Source organism: Ptychodera flava (assembly GCF_041260155.1).
Source record: "Ptychodera flava strain L36383 chromosome 23 unlocalized genomic scaffold, AS_Pfla_20210202 Scaffold_23__1_contigs__length_28996876_pilon, whole genome shotgun sequence".
Taxonomy (NCBI): domain Eukaryota; kingdom Metazoa; phylum Hemichordata; class Enteropneusta; family Ptychoderidae; genus Ptychodera; species Ptychodera flava.
In genome coordinates, this window is record NW_027248277.1 from 1,511,208 (window position 1) to 1,530,753 (window position 19,546).

A 19,546-nucleotide genomic window follows, 5' to 3' on the forward strand; every position below is an offset into this window, starting at 1 on the left:
TGTTATCAGTACAACTGTACACCCCTACCTTTTTTATAGCAGTTTTGTGTTTCTGCATCTTCATCAGTCAATGATGAAGCAAACCTAGCTAAGCTTTCTGTCACAGCTACACTCTCAGCTAAGGCTCCTTTCAGCAGTTTGCATTCCGGAAAGCTACATTGTTTTTTGTCAGGTTTTCCATTATCTTTGAAGTCAGCTTTTCGGTGTCATTACTGACAACACAGTAATCCTTGTGTTGTTCAAAGTGTCTTTCAATCATAGCAGCAATGTGTGAATCATCCTGGACTGTTGTTGGTAGACCAGCTGCCATTGCTTCCAAGCCTTCAAAACTGTAGTCAGTGTAGCATGATGGAGGAAGGCAAAGGTCAGACTGTTGGAGAGATTGTAACAATGTTCCTGCTGAATATTGTTTACAGGGCTTTAGCATGACATGGCTACTGTGAAGTTTTCCAGCTATGAAGTCCTTTGTTGATTTGTATGCCTGTTCAGAAACACCTTGTATCTTCCATTCAAGTGACCCTTGATAAACGTCTTTACGCTTGTTTGCTGCAGATCCAATGGAAGCTGCTATTGAGTCACATCTTTTCAAGGCTTTCTCTGTGTTCAGCTGACCATATGTTACCATTTTAGGGCATCAACTTCTTCTATATCAGTTTCTTGTCTTTCATTGTCAAAATATTGCTGTCTAGGTTTTGGAAGAATTTCTTTGTGAGGATATTATGCAACTTCCTCCATCAATCACAGCTCTGTATGCACTCTTGAAGTGGTCATATAAATGAGGGCCAATGGAAAACAGTAGATCAGCCTGACTTGCCATCTTCAACATTCCTGTTCTGACTCTGAAAATTCATCATCCATCAAGAGAGAGATTTTTTCCTGACAGGTGTGGTTGATCAAAACAAGCTTTGCACCAGGGAATAGTTTCTTCCGTATGTCTATAGCAGCCCATCCAGTCTTTGGAGCATAACCAACCACATACTTGATATTCTGTAACTTTTGTAGATCAGGAAAGTGGCTGTAATGGTACATCAACCAATTTATGTTTGGCATCTCATAAACTCCTTTCTGTCTTTGTGCTTTTATCAAGGTAACACCACAATTCTTAGCATCCTTTATCTGGTCTGCACTGAGTTCGACATCAATAACAGTGGAATATGCTTTTAGGTATTCTCCTGATTCTACCTTCCTTACCAAGAAATCCTGGATTATAGCTCTGTGATATCCAGTCAGACCACAGGCATCTCTGCTCCAGGCATCAAATGCAAATACTACACCAGGAGGAGTTGGTACAGACAGTTGGTGGAGCTGAGCTGAAAGGAAAAGACTTTCATGGATTGCAGCTGCTGCATTCTTTGTCTTGGGGGAAAAGCTGACAACATGTTTTACATGCTGCAACTTCTTCAGCCCTGGGTAGTATCTGTCATGGTTGACTAACCAGGTTGGCGTGGGTTGATCTCCTTCAGGATCTGACCATTTGTCTCTTGTAGCTGGAATCAAAGTAACTCCAACACTCTCTGCATCTTTCTTCTGGTCTTCACTGACTTCAACATCAAGGACAGTACAGTAAAGTTTAGAAACTTCATCAGACTTCAGTGTGTTTTCACAGAAATCTTTGACCAGTGTTCTTGTTGGTCGTGATGTCAGGTCATCTGATGCTGTATTCCATGATGTCAATACAAGCAGTGCTTCAGACAGTGTGTTTGCCATTGTCTCTGGAGGAATGAACATGTAATCAGATATTAAACATAGGAAATATGTAAACTTGTTTTGCATTATGATTTTATGTGAAATTAGCTATGAATGTCACACATGTTTCACAAATTTGTTTTGAAATCTCTAATTGTTTAATAGTATAGTAACAATACGCTTAAAAATATTTGTCATCCAATATCTACAGTCATTGATGTATCCTTATTTTCACTACTTGTCACTAGAAGAGAAAAGAAACAAAGGAAATTTCATCCTGCTATAAAAGTTTGGCAACTTTTACATGGATATGCACTAATCCTTATGATATCGCCTAATTAAGTAAACACAAGACTAGTACAGTTTTTGTGAAGTCCACAAGGTCACTTGGCTTGAAACTTTCTTTTGAGTCAAAGAGTATTGACTGGACAGTTCAATTTTAGGACTATGGTAATTTTTCAATGAAAGATGTGCCAAGATACTGGTATTATGTAAAAGGTATCAAGAGCAGCTTAATCAAAAATTTAATCTATCCACCCCCATTTCTGTAACAACATCCTCAATCTCCGACTGCAATAGGTTTTGAGTATTCTATGGTAAACAGGTTTTTTGTCAAACTGTATAGTTTCTTATAAATAATATATTTATAATGTATGACTTTGGTTATAATTTATTCAGACAATTTCATGTAGAGATGATAGAACAATACTCTTATAAGTCATGTCTACATTTTGAATGTGTGTAAATATTCAATAATTTATGTTCAGTAAAATTCAACAAGAAACCTTGAGAGATCTGTGACTAGGTTGTCTTTTGATGAAAACACCAACATATAATTAATGAGTGACATTTGTTAGTACATAACATACCTTGGTTGATATGGCTTGATGGATTCTATCAACACAAGAAATTACTCGGATGTAGATCAATCGCTCTATTGAAGCTTGGAGTACCAGAATACAGCGAGGAACTTTTTAAATATTCCTGAATTTGGTAGAGTTCGACTGAAAAATTGTCCAGAATTTAATATTTCTGTATTTGCACAGCCAAGAAGCTATGTCATAAACACTCTGTCACATGATTGATAACAAACTGACTGTGTTAATTTGTAAGAGTAATGGGTTAAAGTTCAGTTTTGTCAACCAGTGTATGACATGGTGTTTGTTTGCAGTCATGTCATCTTGTAAATCATTGCTGATAAAGACATATTCAGTGTCCTGATGAATGATAAATTTCACACTAGGTAGGTAGGCACAAGCACAATGGCATATCATTCAACTCACAATGTAAGCTATGAACTACATTATGATGCATACTTTATGGTCCCATTCTGAAAATAAAAATGCTTATCTGTGTACACATACCACAAGTTTTATATCCTGAAGTTTGACCACAGCAGACTGTATATAATGGTTAACTCAATTGATTCTACCTCCAAGCAAGACAATGCCTGGCACTCTTCCAATGGATCATTCCAAATTTTTGGCTAGGGGTGTAACATTACATAAACTTAACAAGTTTACTATAATTTTCAATATTGATCAGATTATTCTGGCTTGTTGGACTTTTAGCTGGTGCAGATTCGTCCATGAATGTGTTAAATTTAAGCACTAGACAGAAGAGAAGCTAAGTTTGTGGCTATCGATTTAAGGAATTAAAATCTTTAAGTATAAATCATCCCTTTTTAAAATAATAGGATAGTCTGAAACTGTGCCAAACTGGCCAGAGTTCTAGAAGATCACATAAACTTCATCGATTGTCATTGAAGCAATAAATTCATGGCTGTTCCATAACAACTTTAACAGACAATATCATTTTATTATATTCATTGAAGTATTGTATATCAAATTGATATCATATCTAGATACCAGATTTAGGGATTTATCCATAAAAATCTTTCAAGCCACTGTGCCTTTGGGTACGAGAGTTTTAATACAGGCATCTCTTTAAAACAAAGTGCCACGTTCGCTATTGTCATGTTGGGTATCAGGGTTTCACTGAGTGTCATAAAAAGTGTTAGAAATAAAATTAATAATAGTTATATATGCTTAATAATCAGGACTAGGCAATATGTTTCCAGAAGTTATTGTTTTGAAGGCATTTGAATTTTTAGGAGCAGGTATCTTAAAGGTACTAGCTCTTTGAGCGGTGTTCAAATCGCGCTATCTCAGATGGTCACATGACCACTTGCAACCAATCAGCTGTGTTCTCAGTATCACCACATGGCTTGCCGCCTTTTCATTCACTCTGTTTTGTCATTGCTGAGGCTGCGGGTGTTTTTTGCCGTTTTCCCCTCGCCACAGATCGCCAGATTCAACGCGAACCCTTGAGCCACCTCCACATATCACAGTTGTGGCAAACATGGATAAGCCTGGCGATAACAACACGGCTACACCGCAAATTTTACCTGATAAGATGAGCGCTATTGAAGGACTCACACCTAATATGGAAGTCCAACTCTGGGGCGAGAGGAGCGGCTTATCTTTGGATACATTGTCCGTCCTTGGCTTGAACGGGTTTGTCACCATGGCTGCTGTCAAAAGTATGAAATTGGAAGACTTGGTAAGCATGGGAATCGGTCCTTTAGGCCAATTTAGACTATTGGAAACTGCCTTAAGTGCGCTTGCACTCAAGTCTGCCCAAACTAATAACGTTCCCGCCAAAAATGGCTCAAAGATGGCGGCCTCCACTACTGCAGATAACGCAATCTCACCGCAGGAGTCTGCTCATACAACTGGCACTACTGACGACCCAGGTCAGAAAGTTGGCAATTCTTTGGGTTCTGCTTCTACCGTATCTTCTGATAAAAAGGACGTGATGTCTCGAACAAGCTTTAACTTGGATTCTCTCTTGAAAGCTCTCTCACCGGATGACATCAAGCCATCAAGCAATGGTACGACCAGCAGTGACACAAGCGGCGGTTCAACACAATGTTCTACACCCGATCGCATGGATCTAGACCCCTTGATCTACCTCAAACCGAAGACAAAAGGTCAGAAATACTTAGACATAGTCGACTTCGTCCCTGGATCATTCACGACGAGAGTGGAGGAGCAAGTGCTGTCTGTCGGCGATCATGGCAGCAAACTAGTACTTGAGTCCGGCCCTGCTAAACCGAAACTGAACTCCATCACACCACAGCAATGGACAGCTGCTAATGCCCGCATTCTATATGAACTTATTCTTACTCAGTCTTATAGTTTTAGTCAAATCAAGCAGTACCTTGCCTATACAGTCAAAGTTGCTCAAATGGCTGATCGATATGAATGGTCTTCTATTTTGGTGTATGACAGGGAATATCGTATGTTGCAGGCTGCGTATAATTTCCCTTGGGGGACTGAGTCCCAGCATTTATCCACAGTGTATTTGAGAGAAAAAATCCATAAAATTGCCAATAAATGGGGCTCTAATACAAATACAAGTGGTAAGGGTAAACCAAATGTGCCTGCACCAGTTGACGAGAGTTCGGGGAGGCCAATATGCATAGGGTACAACAAGGGTAATTGTACATTTGGTAGTAAGTGCACATATGCTCATGTATGTTTGCAATGCCGTAAGCCGCACCCAAAGCTATCTCATCTATCTGAGAAACCTGGTTCTCTGAATGAAACAAATGAGACAAAAAGTAAGGAAGCCTGGTTCGCTGCCTGACCCGCCACTCTTCCCCCACTCTTTAAATTATGCTGCATGGCTCTCCGAGATTTCGCCTACTGACCCTGACAGGGATTTTGTTCTTGATGGTATCAAGAATGGCTTTCATATAACTGATTGTGATAGGGAGGTTGCCCATGTAGAGGTAGGGAACTATCGTTCCGCCACTAACCATGTTAATAATAAAACAGTTGAGAAACAAATTTTGACTGAAATTCGTGAAGGACGCTATATTGTAACGGCTGATAAACCTCACATTATTAGTGCTTTAGGGGCGGTCCCAAAACCCAACTCTCCTGAGGTCCGTTTAATACATGATTGTAGTAGGCCACCTGGCTCAGCCGTTAATGATTTTGCTGAAGCCCCTTCTTTTACATACCAGACTCTGCAGGACGCCATCAAATTAATAAAACCTGGTTCTTTTATGGCCAAGGTTGACTTGAAGTCTGCGTATAGGTTAGTTCTAATTTCATGTTATTGGTCTAAAATGGACCTTTAGCAATTCTAAGGAGCGAACATACATGTATGATACCAGGTTACCTTTGGAGCCAAAAGAGCGCCCATGATTTTTCACCGTATCACGCAAGCAGTTAGGCGGATGCTTGCAAAGAAGGGCATTTGAAGTGTGGCTGTTTACTTAGATGGCTTTTTAATTGTTGCAGATTCATATCAGGAGTTTCAGCAGGCTTTAAACATTCTTATAAACCTCCTACGTAAGCTTGGGTTTGCCATTGCATGGCAAAAAGTGGAGGGCCCAACTCAGCGTTTAGTCTTTCTTGGAGTATTAATTGACACCACTAATCTTACACTGTCTCTGCCGCAAGCCAAATTGCATGAATTATTTCACCTGCTCTTGAAGTTTCAGCATAAGAAACGTGCTTCTCACTGCCAATTGCAATCCCTAGCTGGGAAACTCAACTGGGCCTGCCAAGTTATTTACGGGGGTAGAACTTTCCTCCGGAGAATAATAGACAGTATAGGCAAGTTAAACAAGCCAACGCACAAGATTCTATTATCCAGTGAATTTTTTGCCGATGTAAAGTGGTGGATTAAATTCCTTCCACTGTTTAATGGTACAGTGAAGTTTTTAGATTCTGTGCCTATCACTGATGTCCATACTGATAATCAAATAAAGCTACTGGTGCCTTCTTTAATAATGACTTGTTCTATTTCCCTTGGTCAGAGTGGCCGGGGTGCTCAAATTTGCATATTAACCACAAAGAAGCACTGGTCCTCATTTTAGCAGCTCACAGATGGGCCCCATACTGGGCCAATCATAAGGTTGTTCTTCACACAGACAATTTGACAGCAATGCATATAATTAATAGAGGCACATCAAAGAATCATGTCATGATTAGCGCACTGCGCTCACTATTTTGGATGTCTGCTATTTTCAATTTCTCAGTGCAAGCTGTCTACCTGCCAGGTAAATTGAACAATATCGCTGATGCCATTTCTAGGTTACATGAACCTGGCCATCTACTTCGCCTGCATTCCCTTCTTGACCAGGAGGGCTTTACCATCCCATTTGTATGTACAACTGTTTGTCAGCTCATATGTCTAAATTTGCTTTGCTGACCCTTATTCCACAGATCCAGAGATCGAACAGTTGGAAACGCAGCTTGACTTGGAAGTTGCCAGGTACCGATCCAGTGCCTTTGCAGTGAATATGAAACGTACTTACTGCACTCATTGGAAATCATATTTAGAGTTTTGTATATTGATGGGTTATCCTCCTGTCCCAGCAAACTCTGTAATGGTGTGTAGATATGCGGCTTACCTTGCTCGCCGCCTTAAGTTTTCTTCTGTTAAACAGTATTTAAATATTGTTCGCATTCTGCATTTAGAGTATTGGTTTGCCAAACCTTTGCAAGACAATTGGGTTTTGACTCTGCTTTTAAAGGGTATTGCTAGAGAGAAAGGCACTGCAGTTTCCAGGAGCTACCCATTAGCTCGAGTTTGTTGCTTGCAATTTACCATCAGTTACATCTTGGCAATGCATGTGAAGCAGTGTTTTGGGCAGCATGTTTGGTAGGGTTTTTGGCCTCCTCAGGCATTCAAATTTCTTAGCCCCTTCCTTGAAGGCTTTGATAGCAAAAAGCACCTCACACGTGCAGCTTTTCAGGTCCACCACTGGGGATTGTCTGTTACCTTGCATTGGACAAAGACAATTCAGACTCGTGACCGAGTGTTGGTAATTCCCTTACCTACCATTCCTAAGCACCACCTTGCCCTGTTTCTACTGTATTACGTGCATTTAGAATTTCTCCAAATGCTCCAAGTGATTGGCCTGCCTTTGTGATGTGCCCACCGTGACGGCACATTTGCTCCCTTGTTAACGGCCAAGTTTATGCAAAACTTCGTCTGCACTTGCAAATTTCAGGGGTTTCACCCAAGCTTTTTTCTGCTCACAGTCTACGTAGAGGGGGAGCTTCCTGGGCTTTGCAGTGTGGTATTCCCAGTGATGTCATTAAAATCATGGGTGATTGGAAAAGTGATGCTTATTTACAGTACTTGACTTTGCCATTGAGTTCAAGGTTAACTCTGTACTTTTTATTTGCCAAATTTTTACCGTTTAGACCTACTCTCCTACTGTTTGGAGTTTGGGGCAGTAGATTGTTAGTTTAGTAGTAGTAGATTGTTAATAAAGCCTCCTTTGCACCAAACTTGGATATGTCTGTGACTGTGTGATTTAAGTACTAGCTCTTTGAGCGGTGTTTAAATCGCGCTATCTCAGATGGTCACATGACCACTTGCAACCAATCAGCTGTGTTCTCAGCATCACCACATGGCTTGCCGCCTTTTCATTCACTCTGTTTTGTCATAGCTGAGGCTGCGGGTGTTTTTTGCCCTCCCACCCACCCTCTGTAATAATGACGTTTTGAGCTACTTTCAGCTCTCTTTTGTACTTGTTGTACTTGTTCTCTCCTTTACCTGCTATTCCTGTATTACTTTTAACAGGGGGCAGTAGATTGTTAGTTTAGTAGTAGTAGTAGTAGTAGTAGTAGTAGTAGTAGTAGTAGTAGTAGTAGTAGTAATAGTAGATTAAAGTTAATAAAGCCTCCTTGCAACAAAATTGGATATGTCTGTGACTGTGTGATTTAATTTAATATTAAGAGGGCACTGCACCTAGCGTAGTGTATTTTGCTCAAATATCACTTTTTTACAAATAGTCATTTAATTATTTTCTAATACTAGTCTACCACAGAGGACATTGTCAGGTATGCAAGGGTACCGGAAATTGACAAGTGCGGGGCCAAAGTGAGGGCCAGCACAATCAAAGTGCGAGCGAATGTGAGGGCTGAAGTGAGGGCTCTCACAATCGAAGTGCGAGCAAATGCGAGTGTATTTGAGGGTTGAGACTTGAGAAAGTCAGTACTAATTCACCTTGATCGAATGAAGACTTGTGATCAAAGTCACTTCTAAAAGCGCGATACGATCTCCACTGAAGTGTCAACGGCGCTGCCCTGTGTATGACCATGCATTGAGCTACAGCATCGATCGAAGCTTCACGATATGAGCGAATGGCTATTAAAGTACATGACGTCCCTGACGGAAAAAAAATTGTCAAACACCGTAAAAATATGAATGAGGCATTTTGTAATCTTTACATCCTTGAGTTTCTTTAAGAATATAATGTCTGGCTGATTTTAAAAATCGTGACTGACTGATCAGCCTGGGATCGCACATTGTGCGCTATGTGCGACAGGCAGAATGGATAAAACAGGAGTCATCACCATGTTTAGGTTATTCACAGTCGATTGACTTAGAAACGGACTGAAAACACTTTCATGTAAAGCTTTTAAACTTGAGACAAGCCCACCGGGCGATTATCGTTCCATTAAAATTAATTGCATTATCGAAATCAATGCCATGACACTGTGACACAGGACTGATAAAGTCGGTCAAGCTAAGCCACATTAGAATATTGGGATCTGAAATGAAAGGCATGACGTCACAAAAATGGCGAGAGGCGACGATGAATGTTGTGCTCAATTCATCCGGTATAAACGTCAACAAATCCAAAAAGCTTATTCTTGACCGCGGACATCCAGGAGCTTGCAGTTTTTCACGTCATTTTTTGCGTCACTTTGCCGTGAGAACAAAATATTGAAGCGTGGATTTTTCAAACTTCACACCTGGTATTCAAGTTTCAACATTATGTCAATGATAAACACTAAGTTCTGTCCTTTGTCACATAATTTCTGCATTGTTCACTGTCCTGTATAGTCAAATCCCATTCACTTCACTCGCGTGCGTGAGGTGAAAGTGACTTCACTCCGCAGTCAAGAATTGGTAGAATTGATATAGTAGGTGTAAGATCAAATCAGGATCTGATCCGGTAATGAAACAGACCAGTATTTAACCAAAGGGAAGAAAGACAAGTCATAGTGTGCGCAACAATAGCTATAGTAACACTGTAAATACAGCTACGCCTGACTCGACGATGAGCGTAAATGACGAAATTTTTCTTTCACAAATATGCAAATACAAAATCTGTCCGCCTTGCAAGTATAATAATACATTAATGCACGGCCCAGAGTAGACTGGCCGCTTTTCTCGGCAGCTGAGTTATTGGCTGGCGTTCATCCTTGGCTGGCATTTATCATTTGGCTTCAAATGCCGTAAAAGTAACCTCGTAAATATTCATTATACCCAAATATAGCAGATAGCTTATATTGAAATTAGTCGCGCGCGGGAATTTCGCACCTGAGAAGCGAACTCCCGTAACGTAGAAGTAGGCTAATGCAGCGTGGATCGTTCATCTGTACAGTTTTTCTTGTTGGTTGCATGTTCAAGAAAGCAACAATTAAAATACCTAAACCAGAGAGCATTATTTAGGGAATTTGAATAAATAATGGTTGTTCCGAGCCAAGTTTACATTGGCAAGGGAAAGCAGTCTCTTCATCACGGGGTCACCGAATGACTGTAATTACTTTGAACTCTATCTGAACACAGTCCTTCCTTCTATAGACTGTGTTCTAAAGTTTCCCTACGTGTAAATGAAGTACGCATCCATCAGTATCGGGACTCAGCTTCGCCGTTGCCAGTGACACGGAACTGAGAGTTTCACATCGATTTGACAAGTTATTTGATTGAGCATGAGAAGTAGAATCTTCCTCAGAGATGTGTGTGCATTGGCCGTACATTCGGAATAGAATTTCTTTTGCTACTGCGCGGTATGGTGCCGGGATATGAAAGTGCTGCCGTACAGTGGCATAATAACTGCGTCCGCTTGAAAATAACAAAGAGATAGGATACTCAGTCTATAGAGTTCGTGAAAAGAATTTCATGAAAATCATTAGAAGACATCGATCTGTTACGTTGCCTTTCTCCCGCGTATCTACTTTCTTCAAAACCGTATTTTTGAGAAACAATTGCAGTAAACTTTGAAGTTGATGGTATAATACTTCTCCATTCGTTCGACATCACACTGGTTAAACTTGTTTTAACCGTAAGCTAAGACCCTAGAAAATTAGTCTATGTTTTCTCAGAACAAGACAAAAGAACTGAATATAAGTATTCTGCCTTATTCCGGTCTGCTGGTATGCAAAGTAACTATCTTTATATTAAGTTGCAAAATTTTTAAGAAAATTCCTTGACGACCGAGTGTCTCCTCATGTAAGTTTTTGAACCAATAACCACGACCCTCGTTTTTGTTTACATATAGTATAAAGAGATATCGGCGAATGTATCATCATTTACAAAATTTACAATCTTGTGATTGGTAAATAATTTGACTTTTTGCACAGTCGTTGGAGAGCTATTCAGCGCTGGGATTATTCGCCCATAGACGAGTGTACAGAAGCGAGAAATACCCCAAGTCTGAAACAGAATGGCTATAAAAACCACGCCATGTCACATTCCGTGTCCGATTTCACTCTGAAAATTAGCAAGTTCATCTATCATGCAACCGTCGATCGTTCCCTATCATTCTAAAATTTCATACCTGATACTTTATCTGATTCAAAAACGCTCGTTTCGTGTGATTTTCGGCCGAATTCGACGGACACCTCGCCAAAACCTGGGGGTGAGCAACATTCCGGTCACCTCACAGTGGACGTTGGGCACCTCCACTTTACTGACGTCAGCGCCGCGTACCCTTGAGGGGTGACTGGAAGGTTGTTCATGCCTTATGTTTTGGCGACGTGTCTTCTGAACTCGGCCGAAAATCGCACGAAAATTTATACCTAATACTTCATCTGCTTACAAAATGCTAATTTCCTGTGATTTTCGGCCGAGTTCGAGAGACACCTGGCCAAAACATAAGCGTGAGCAACATTCCAGTCATCCCTCATGGGTACGCGGCGCCAACGTCAGTAAAGTGGAGGTACCCAAGAGGTGACCGGAATGTTGCTCACCCCCAGGTTTTGGCGAGGTGTCCGTCGAATTCGGCCGAAAATCACACGAAACGAGCGTTTTTGAATCAGATAAAGTATCAGGTATGAAATTTTAGAATGATAGGGAACGATCGACGGTTGCATGATAGATGAACTTGCTAATTTTCAGAGTGAAATCGGACACGGAATGTGACATGGCGTGGTTTTTATAGCCATTCTGTTTCCAGACTTGGGGTATTTCTCGCTTCTGTACACTCGTCTATGGGGCGAATAGTCCCAGCGCTGAATAGCTCTCCAAACGACTGTGCTTTATGGTATAGATGTAAACACAATTCAAATCATTCTATTTTACAATGTGCATTTACGCTGACCTATGTCTCCTGTCCGGCCAGCCCGATGCTCCCCGAAATGCGAGACGACCCGTGCAAGCGGGCGATGATCAGCGTGCAGCACATCGCATGCTCTTCTGGGAAAGAATGTTGCTGATGTCCATGGTTACCATACAATGTCCGGTCCAGACCGATAATATACTGTCTAGCTGCATAGCTAGTAGCGTTAGGGTTTGGGTGTCCGAATTTAACGTGTTCATCGGGTCGATGGCATATTCAAGCAATTCCATGATGTAATATTACATGTATTAGACTCATACTCTCGCCATTGCTGCATTGGTAAGGTTGAAAAAATACGCGGAGTCTTTGAGATCGGCAGTATTGCTCTGTCTCATGTATTGTTGACAATACAATCGGCTTAATTTTGAAAGTCAGAAATTTCTCAATGGTGAGTTTTAGTTACACGTTCAGTATTTTATGCAATATCAAAGACTCTAAACGAGCCAATCAATAGATGAATCTAACCCAGACAATTCAAGCAACAAAGAGAGCCAACGAAAAGAATAAGGAGTGGAACAGATTAATTGCCATTGTTAGTGTGTCTACAGCCGCTGTTCTCAAACTCAAGACAGGTTGACATACTGTATCACTTGCACTTAAGAAATTTATGCAATTCTTTCCTCCACCCTGTTCTCGACATCATAATTCATGAATACTTAGTCAAAGCATGCAACTCAGAACAGTCCCATGTGCCTTCCGCATTCCAAGATCGCGCCTTTGACACAATACTTGTGGGACCTCCCTCCCCCGAGACATACCATTATAGATTAAAGCTGCAAGCAGCGTTGGCGGGGCCAAAGCACTTGCAAACACTGGCAAAAGATACCAAAATGATAATGATAACACTCGAATGATAACACGCAATGATAACACTCCAATGCTGATGGGTACTACAAACAATTAATTTAAAAGGGTGTCGCACTTTTTGTTAATGATTTATAGAAACTTTTATAAATCAAGGTAAAAGGTCATATGGGTCTCTAAAGGACTTTGGCAAAAAAATTGTTTCATATTTTATCCATGTGTACCAAAAATAAGACATGTAGCTTAATTGGCTAGCGTAAAATGAGAAAATGTACATAAATAATAAGGTCCCTCACTACTGACTATGAAGGATGTAGAACTTGTCGTTACTTATTTATAGGCATATATACATATATGAGGTCAGAGTCACCGAGGTCACATGACATTTTGTCAAAAAAATTTCCAACCATAATTATCCGTTTGTCGCATATCTGACATTGTTCATTTGACACCACCCCTCTCGGACTGTTGTATACGCCAGATTCATATGGCCTTAGTTTGCTTCAGAGGTATAGGGCAAGTCAAAGGTTATTGAAAAATGTAAAAAATAATGCTTTAAAAAATCTTCTAAATATTAATGTGCCTCTGGCCTTGAAATTTGGCATGAAAGAGCCTTGCCATATAGTGTACAGATGTTGTAAACAAAACATTGATTGATGAATTTTTATGCAAATAAAATGGATTTAAACGTTTCAAATTTTAAAGATTAAAATTGACTTTTTCGCAAAAGCCGATGTGGCTGTCAAACCGCATGACTAATCCAAATGATTTTTGCAAACTTGAAACTAGCTACACAAAGGATGATACGAGTAAATTTTCATTTCTATCGGTGAATTTATTCTGGAGGAAAATATTTTTAAACTTTTATTTTTTTATTTATTTTGAAAGTCCGATATGGTCGCCAAACCATGTGACCGATCCAAATGATTTTAGCAAACTTGAAACTACCTACACTGAGGATGATATGAGTTAAAATTTTCAGTTTAATCGATGTTTCGTTTCTGGAGAAAACATTTTTAAAGATTAAATTGGTATTTTCCGAATATCCAATATGGCTGCTTACCCACATGACCGATCCAAATGATTTTTAGCAATTTTAAATTGCGTACACTAAGGATAATAGGAATAAAGTTTCAGTTCAATTCTGCGTTGGTTCTGGAGAGGGAGATTTTTAAAGATTACATTGTATTTTTCGAAAATCCAATATGGCGGCCAACCACGTGACAATCCAAATGATTTCAGCAAACTTAAAAGACTCACACTTAAGGATGACACGGTAAATTTAGTTCAACTTGTGCGTTGGTTCTGGACTAGAAGATTTTTAAAGATTAAATTGGTATTTTTGGAAATACTATATGGCCACCGAATCACGTGACCAATTAAAATGATTTTAGCAAACTTGAAACTACTAACACTAAGGATCATATGAGTAAAATTGAAGTTCAATCGGTGTGTTGGTTCTGGAGAAAAGATTTTTTAAAGATAAATTAGTATTTTCAAAAATCAATATGATGGACAAAGTCACTTGACCGCACGAAATTTTATTTGCAAATTTAAAAGACCTTAGGTAATTGTTGCGGTTCAAAAAAAAATAATTTATTAACCATAAGGTCATCAGAAGAAGCCATTTTTAGGTTTTAGAAAAATCCTATATGGATCCACTCCATGTCATGTGACCAATCAAAATTTGTTGACCCAAGTGCACGAGTTCTCATAGAACTCTATTAGCTCTGCAAGTTTTAAGTGGCTGCGCACTATGGTTTTTGAGATCTAGGTGAGCAAAGAATTGCGGTGGAAGTACAAGAAGAACAAAAAGAAGAAAACTGAACTCCTGTAAAAACAATAGGGGCCCAAGCCCTTATTGCCTTTGGCCCCTAAAAAATACATTTAAATATTTCAGTGAAAGTTTTAAAATAACCCCTTAACAACCATTAATGTCACATTCTGTAGGTATTACAAATGCCATAATCTTCAGGCAGCAAGTTATGACGAACTGAAGGGGTCATTCTCTGAGAAAACTTAGCATGCAAATTCCTTTTGAAATTTCCATTGGAAAAAATGAATATTATTAGGTTTCAAACAAAAAATGTGGAACTAGTCACCCTATTTCCATCATATTATTCTGCATGGCTGAAGAGACAATCAGTGGAAAATTTTACAAAAATGTTTCTCCTCTCTCAACCATGCTTAATTTTCCAAATCATTTAAAAAGAGAATTTAGAAGAATGATGTGCTTAAAAGTACGCTTTCAGATTTTTTATGACTGGTCTAGGAAAATGTTGTTATGTAGGTCATTTTTCCAACACTCATGACCTGACTTCAATTAATCTAGAACATTCTTAAGGCCACTGTTCTTCATGACCTTGAAACAAATTAGTCATGTTCACAACTTTCTGGAAATTTAATTAATCATCAGTAGAGATATTTTCAGGGCAGTAAATAGCATATTAATAGAAGATCTAGATTGTTCTTATATTGTCTTATGTAACCATTTGAGTATAAATAGGGACCGTACAGTTTTCAGTCAGACATTTGGATCATGTCACTTACTTCAAAACTTTGGAAACTCCTGCAGTATTAATTTCAAGACTTTTCAAGACCTTTACTGTCACATTGGATTTATTGTATGGATTTTGCACAACCTCAAGTCTGCAAGCCAAGGTCTGCATTGGTCTGTCTCACCGTCTGACTCTGGAATCTTGTACCCTCCCTGTTGAGATAAGTAGCCTGTAAACTCTGCAGTTTGTACTTTATCCCTTGACTCAGTGATTAATTTTTATTTTTTGTAATAAATTTCGTTTTAAAGGAAATTGCTGAGTCACCACTTTTGGGTTTTTTTTCTTTTCTCATGTAACAATGTCTACAAATGTGAGATCTGTAAACTTCTCGGGGAACCTTAACGGTAGAAATCTAGCAAATATCGGTAAATCTACAGTACTGTACTTGTGGGAGGTCGACACTCTAGCGTTTTCTAGTTCATTGATTTATTGCTGGCTTGGAGTAAATGTCAGGAATGAACTCTGAGTGCAGTTAAAGTATCAACTATCTGTCAAATATTACGTTTGTATTCATCTTTGGACACATGGCACATTTTGTTTTAAGCATTGGAACTTTCTTGTTTTTAAGGCGTGCAGGCGTGTGTTGTCTTGCAGTGCCTTGTTAACCTGTTTACTCCAATTCCTGTAAAAGTATCTGCAATCATCATTAAATGCATGAGATTTTGGTTGACTTAATGTAGTAAATAGAAAAATCGTATTGAGCTGATTTTGCTATAGATAATACAGGTATATTTAATCTATGTCTTCAGTAACAAGCATAATTTCTTAAGAGAGAATTTAAAAACTTGTATATATGATAAATTCTTTCTTGGCATAACACAGTTAACATTTTGAATGTATGTTGGTATTTGATACTTAATGTTCACAGCAATCAAGCCAGCTAGCTAGCCTTGAGAGATCTGTAACCACTTAAAGCAGGCTACCTTCGGATAAAAAAACCAACATATAATAAAACATGTAACACTTGAAAGAGAGAATAACATACCTTGGTTGATGGTGGATTCTGTCAACTGAAGGGTTGGGTTTAAGATGGATGCAGATGGTGATATTTAAGCAACTGCGGCACCAGAATATGAACACAAAGTTTTGAATTTGGTATCATACTCTAAAAGACTCAGGAAAGTTTCTGTGTATTGTCAGCACACATAACTATGTTGTAATTCCCTGTCATGTGATTATAACAAACTCACTGGGCTACTTTGTTTAAACAGTAATGAAATAGCTGAATAGTTCACTTCTTATCAACCTGTGTATGACATAGATTGTTAATGGACAAACATTGGTAAATTATTTGTGATTATCTACAGAGTTCTGATTACAATCCATAAATTACAATATATAAATTTAACATTTGATGGTATATGTCAACCGGCACTGCAGTGTAACAGTTCAATCTGACATTATTTTTGTTGATCTATAATTGGTAGATATTGCAAAAAATGCCTCAAAGTAGGCATATATATTCTGAATGCATACTTGGTGGTCCTCTTGTGATAATAACAATATACAATACAATACAATACAATACAATACTTTATTGCTCAACAACACACTCAAGGAGTGCGGTAAGGCAAAAATTACAAAACTCAGCAAACACTGGATGAAGCTGCTGCTGGGGGAGGAACTAAAGTACAAGAAATAAATTTGGCAAGAGGTAGTTTATCTTTGTGAGTAAAGATATACATGAACTTTTCTGTGTCATTCAAATCAAGAAAGCCTGGATTATACAAACTTGTGGATGAAAATAGACCATCTCGATACGTTCTGTATTTTGGACATTCTATAACAAAGTGAAATTCATCCTCAACTAAAGACTTACAAAACTTGCAGAATCTTTCATTTGCAGGAACTTTAGGAGTTGACCTTCTACCCAGTTCTATTTGTAGGTTGTGATCCGAAATTCTTAGTTTTGTCAGCCACCTCCTATAGGTAAAAGATCTTATATCTAGCAAGTAACTTTCAAATTCAAATTTTGTCTTAAAAAGTCTGTAAGTTCGGAGCTTATTCCTCTGCATTCCACACTTCCTTTTATCATTATGAATGTTTTTCAGCCATGTTTGTTCATAAGTTTCACATAAACTATCATATACATTATTAACTGTGGAATTAATATTGCAAACACAAGACCATATATCGCTCCCACTGTGAGAGTTCAATATGCTTTGTATATAATTATACCAATCTGAATTCAACCTGGATGTATAAGCAGATCTCAATAAGATGTCATCTGATAAAACCAACGATGCCAGTATTTGAGCATGTGTTTTATCACCATAAAGTGTATTGGATATCTACCCAGCTCTCCAACAACACCATCAGACGGTGCATATTTAGAGACTCCTTGGATAAATCTATAATAAGAAATACTAACATCATTGAGAAAGTTACACTTGTCATTAATTTCATGTCCCCATATTTCACAGCCATATGTCATAATAGGAACAATTAAACTACCAAAGAGTGATAATGCAACTTTTACAGAAAGTGAACCATTTTGAAGGCCCTTACGAAGGCTGAAAAGAGCTTTCATTGCCTTCAATTTAAGATTGTGAAAATTACCTTTGAATTTACCATTTGGGGTAATGACAAAACCAAGGTAACAGTACTCTTTCACTAAGTCAAGAGTCACTCCATTGTAAGTGAGTGTAACTCCTTTTACAAGATGATTACTTTTGTTGAACACAATAACTTTCGTTTTCTTTATGTTAATAGTTAATTTCCATTCACGACAAAAACTATGAAGTTTATCTAAGCAGCTTTGTAAGCCTGTTTCAGATCCTGAAATCAATAAAAGATCATCAGCATACATTAGACAATTGAAAAGTAGTTTTCCAAGTTTGATAGGACAGTCCTCACTGGAACCAAATGTACTGGGAAGATCATTTATAAAAATATTGAACAAAGTTGGACTTAAATTACACCCTTGCTTAACTCCTAAATTGGAGTCAAATTCTTCAGTAAAGCAATTGTTACTTTTCACACAATACTTAATGTTGTTGTACATGGACTTAATTAAGCTATAAAAATTACCATTAATGCCATATTTCTGTAATTTCCAAAGTAAACCTGTACGCCAAACCCTGTCAAATGCTTTCTGAAAATCTACAAAACAACAATATAGGTACCTACGACTGGGACTATAGCTTGACTGAGAAAATTTCGCATAGACATGCTGATCAATAGCTGAACGCAAAACTAAAAGATTATCTGCAGTTCTCCTCTTTGCTCTGAAACCAGACTGAAATGGCGAAAGAATACCATTGCTATTAAGAAAGTTTATAAGCCTATTATTCAACACAGAGGTAAACAGTTTTGCAAGGCAACTATTTATAGAAATCCCTCTGTAATTTGACGGATCACATGTATCACCTGATTTGAACACAGGGACCAAATATGCTTTTTTCCAAGCATTTGGAAACGTTCCTGATCTGAGGATGACATTGAATAATGAACACAATGGAGTAAGTATGGAAGAACCACCATATTTTAGCATTTCGTTCAAATACCATCGACACCTGGGATTTCCCCGATTTTAATTTACGCAAAGCTTTTAAAATTTCTGATACACGATTGTTTGTGTTAAATGGTACAATTAGATTAGTATCATGAAATTTATACAGCAAATCAATAATAAATACCACGATAGACTGTATACAACAATCATCTCACATGATTCTAGCACATGGCAATCTCCAGTAGCACATTCCAAATTTTGGCTAGGGCTGTAACATAGCGACAACTTGACATTTTCAAAGGGAAACAGTTAATTCTTGCTTTTTTGTAACTTTTATCATGTTCAGGTGCATAATTATTGATTTAAAAGAGTTAAAATATTGGAGCCAAAAATAAATCATCCCCTTTGAACATGATAGTATACTCTTCAACCGTGACAAAGTGCACAGTTGTAGAAGAGCATGCCATCTATGCAGGTACACATAAAACATACAGATTGCAATCTAAATTCATAGATGTACTAAACAAGTTTAATTTCAAGCTATATCCTCTTATTTGTAATTGTTAAAGTGTTTTATTAAAAATTTCCCAGTTCTAGTTCATCCTCAATTTTTTCCTGACGTCTATGCCTGGTTGCCAGAGTTTCAAGGCATCAGATTAAAAA

At 38.4% G+C, this 19,546-nt stretch overlaps 1 protein-coding gene across 1 annotated transcript; it reads right to left on the reverse strand.

The window, feature by feature from the left end:
- Positions 1-819: 819 nt before the first annotated feature.
- LOC139124310 (uncharacterized) lies at positions 820-2,601 on the reverse strand. Its single transcript, XM_070690451.1, has 2 exons — positions 2,556-2,601; positions 820-1,712 (listed from the first exon to the last, which is right to left on the reverse strand). The coding sequence occupies exon 2, from the start codon at positions 1,705-1,707 to the stop codon at positions 820-822; it is 888 nt and encodes a 295-aa protein (XP_070546552.1). The 5' UTR covers positions 1,708-1,712; positions 2,556-2,601.
- Positions 2,602-19,546: the final 16,945 nt, after the last annotated feature.